The sequence below is a fragment of the Carlito syrichta genome, unplaced genomic scaffold, assembly GCF_000164805.1.
Source record: "Carlito syrichta isolate Samal-C Ts95f unplaced genomic scaffold, Tarsius_syrichta-2.0.1 Scaffold316204, whole genome shotgun sequence".
Taxonomy (NCBI): domain Eukaryota; kingdom Metazoa; phylum Chordata; class Mammalia; order Primates; family Tarsiidae; genus Carlito; species Carlito syrichta.
In genome coordinates, this window is record NW_007260300.1 from 122,322 (window position 1) to 125,971 (window position 3,650).

Genomic DNA, 3,650 nt, shown 5'->3' on the forward strand with positions numbered 1-3,650 from the left:
ATTTCCACAAAACATCTGTTTGTTTGTGTGCATGTTGGGAGGAGATTGGGTTTCGGCCAATCACTTTTTCCAACCCCAGAAAACTGTCTTGCTGGCAGGGCAGGAAGGGTTCAGGGCCCTGACCACATGAACGCAAAGGGGGGCCTCAAGCACAGCACCCTCCTGGCAGAGGGCCAGGCCCTCTGCTCCTCCTCCTATCTTCTGCTTCCCTGCAGGCTCCTAGGTGACACCCATCCTCCTGGGTCTGCTTGGCACCCACAGCTGGAGCTCCAGAAAAGGGTGGAGACACATAGGCCCCACCCAGCATTTCTACAGTGGGAGGGTGCCCAAGCAGGGTCACAGTACAAATGCTCAGGTTCCTTAGGAAAGCAATTCCAGATGCTAATGCACTGGGCCAGGCTGCAGCCCACAAGTGGGCCACAGGGGAGAGAGCTGCCTGGCCTGCTAAGGGAGCTGGGAGGCCTACAGGAGGACCACCTCGGCCACAGTTTGGGAAGTGACGTGGGAGCTTGAATCCTGCATCCCTGCAGGAGCACACAGGGTACTGCTCACCGCTGAGCTGCCTCCTGGAGCCATGGAAAGTGTCTGTCTCTTCCTGCTGGCGAGTCTGCTGTGCTTCAAGCAGGGTGAGTTTGCTGGCTATATGGGGCCAGGCTTAGAGAAGTAACCAGTCCTGGGGGGGAGGGGACTGCCATCCCTGAGAAAGGCTCTGTGTGGGTGAGCTCATGGGGAACCTGTACCCCAGAACCTCAGAGAGCGGGAAGATACCACAGTTTCTTCAGAGGGGAGAGGCCTTGAGGCAGCTGCCCAGCAATCACACTGACTGTAAGCTGTGGGTCTGTCCATGGGGGTCTGAACCCAGCCTGCCTGTGTCCCCCATCCCCCAGCCCAGAGCCTGCAGTGCTACACCTGCGCTGACTTCAGAGACACCAGCAAGTGTCCTTCCATCACGTGTCCAGCCGAACATAAGGTTTGCTTTAAGGGTGAGGTAACCACAACCCTGGCTGATGGCACTGGTGAGTTTCAGACATGGCCTATGGCATTGGGGCGGGGGGGTTGGGGGGTAGGTTCAGGAGGCTCTACTTCAAGGCTTCCCTGGGCCTTGTGGAAAGAGGGTGGGTGTGGCAGGGGCCAGTTTTCCATGTCATCTTTCCTGCCTCAGTGTTCCTATCTGGACTAGAGGTAGGGATTCTCCAGTGGCCTCCAGGATAGTCTTGGGCTGGATGGACGAGTGAGCTTCTTACAGGAGAGGCAGCAGAGGACTAAGGTTTACGTGGAGCTGAGGAGAGGGGGACAAGGGGTAAGGCAAGGAGAGCAGAGGGGACTTGGGGCTCCCAGGCTAGGCACCTCCTCTCTTGCCCACAGGGAACAAGATCAGGTCACAGTACAGGAGCTGTGCTCCTTCCTGTGAGGCCATTTCGAAGGTGATCGAGGGGCTTCAGGAGGCCACAGCCATCCAAACCAAAGCAGAAGGACTGACTACGCTGAACCTTCCGAAGATGGACATTAAGGTTTTGACCTGCTGTGACAAGAACCTCTGTAATGGGGCAGGCCAGACAAACCACAGCCCAGTGGCCCTGGCTGGGGGTATTCTGCTCAGCCTGGGGTCCACCCTCCTCTGGGCCCTGCTGTAACGACCCTTTTGCAACTCAGACACAGGGTTCCTCCAGAAAGCAAAGAAGGGGCCTTGTTACTGGTCACTAATTTCACCTGACACACAGTAGGTTCAACCTGAAGCTCGCTCTCTTATACACATACACACACACACACACACACACACACACACACACTCACACACACACACGCACTCAAAACGCACACATACACTCAGGCCCAGAGTGCTCAGCAAACACAGTCTGTGCTCAGACTCATCCCATTATGCTGCCTAGGGCATCACAGACTCAGCCCCTCTGCACTGACCTCAGCTGCTCCACTCACCCGCCTGTCCAGCACCCAGCCATCTGCCAACAAGCACATCAAACTTTGCAGTCACCATAAATTAATCACTGACCCAATACGCCGAGACAGGAAATTCTGGCTGCACAGAACCCTCTAGGGGAACACAGCCCACATCCTCTTAGCCCAGGGTCCCACTGATAGCACAGCAGGCAGAGGACAATAAAAAATAAATGCTTTGTAGCAAGCCTTCAGTTCTGTGAATGTCCTTCAGTCCCATGAGATGGGTGGAATGGGGTGAGGGGTCTCTGTCACCTGTCCTGAGTGGAATCTTAGCTTCAACCAGGTTTTCCTCCTCCACCCTCCACGATTCATTCTTGAGAGTGAATGCTAAGTCCATGTCCCCCTGCCAGGGCCCAGTCCTTCTGCCAATCAGAGAGGCAGCTCTCAATTCTTCCCCCATGAAGCATCATCTTTCTCCAGGCTCTCTGCTCTCTGCAGTCTTTTCCCTGATGCCCACTTAGGACCTTCCATAGGGCAGGCATCTATCCAAGTCCCCCCCAGGTGGTAGTTTCAGTACCACCTCAGCAGAGGCAGGTGGTGGCAACCAAGAAGGGGGTCACTTCCTCCACCTTCAAATTCCTGCTCCCCAGGGTGACCCACACTCTAGGTCTGGGAAACTGAAATTCAGAGGCTTCCTCAGCCCACTAGACTCCACTTTCCCCTATGGGACGGGGTGACCAGAGTTTCAGCCCCTAACTGGGAGGGAGAGAAGCTCCCGCCCTTCCCTCGTTATAGCCCCTTTAGCCCTTTGAACTCTCTGAATGTGACTCCAAGAACCCCAAGAGATTACCAAGGGTGGAATCCGCAGGGACTTGGAGGCCAGAGAAGGCACTTCCTTTTGGGACAAGTGCCTAAGTCTCACTGCCAGTCTGTGGTACAGACAAGAGTCTTGGTGCTGCTCTCCCCGCAGGCCAATGGGATGTGACCACTGAACATCCACCTCAGTGGAAGACACAGATCCCACTCAAACCATGGTAAGCAGAGGGAACCAAATAAACTCTCCCTCCGGGCTCTTAAACCACCCAAGTTGGAGGAAGTGGCCTCCTGCACCCCAAGACTATTACTCTCAATGCCTGAACGATGAGAAAGCCTGGGAGGAGGTACAGAGTCTGAGATGGGAGTGACTAGACCCAAGACGAGGCAGAGGCTGGGTACCTGGTGGTGACCCGGGATGATTTTTCTGGGCCCCACTTGACTTCTGGGGCCCTCACCCTGGCCATGAGGAGCCTGGAGAATAAAGATGCTGGGGCTAGGGTCATAATGGGGTTGGGGATGGGAAGAAACCTCTATCCTAGAGAGGTCCCAGGCCCACAGCAGAACCTGGGACAGGCACCCAGGCCTCCCAAGGAGCCTCCAGAGGAGGCCCTGTTGCCATCCTGTGCCAAGGCCCTCCTGGGATGCAAGGGAACGCTGGGCCCCTCTGTTCCTCATCCTCCCCAGAATACCCTGATGGTAGCTTTCTGAGGAAGACCAACAGAGTCTTAAGGAACCTTCCCTGCCAGTATCCTACTTTCCCACCCAGGAGTTTTGATGTCGATCCCTGATGCTTTTAAGAAAGATGCTTCAAGCTGGGCATGGTGGCTCACACCTATAATCCCAGCACTTTGAGAGTAGAGGCAAGAGGATTGCCTGAGCTCAGGGGTTTGAGACCAGCCTGGGCAACTTGTCGAGACCTCTTTTCTATAATGAAT

General features: G+C 55.4%; 1 protein-coding gene across 1 annotated transcript; it reads left to right on the forward strand.

Moving 5' to 3' along the window:
• Positions 1–425: 425 nt before the first annotated feature.
• On the forward strand, positions 426–1,783 carry LOC103276448 (lymphocyte antigen 6H-like). The gene is made up of 3 exons (XM_008073852.1): positions 426–626; positions 888–1,016; positions 1,366–1,783. Exons 1-3 carry the CDS (start codon positions 575–577, stop codon positions 1,632–1,634), a joined length of 450 nt encoding a protein of 149 aa, XP_008072043.1. The 5' UTR covers positions 426–574; the 3' UTR covers positions 1,635–1,783.
• The last annotated feature ends 1,867 nt before the right edge of the window (positions 1,784–3,650 follow it).

Excerpts from the sequence above, each read along its gene's own strand:
- LOC103276448 (XM_008073852.1), top strand. The coding sequence starts at position 575 with ATGGAAAGTGTCTGTCTCTTCCTGCTGGCGAGTCTGCTGTGCTTCAAG. Across the intron at positions 627-887 it reads TCTGCTGTGCTTCAAGCAGG|CCCAGAGCCTGCAGTGCTAC; the intron begins GTGAGTTTGCTG and ends CCCATCCCCCAG. Across the intron at positions 1,017-1,365 it reads AACCCTGGCTGATGGCACTG|GGAACAAGATCAGGTCACAG; the intron begins GTGAGTTTCAGA and ends TCTTGCCCACAG.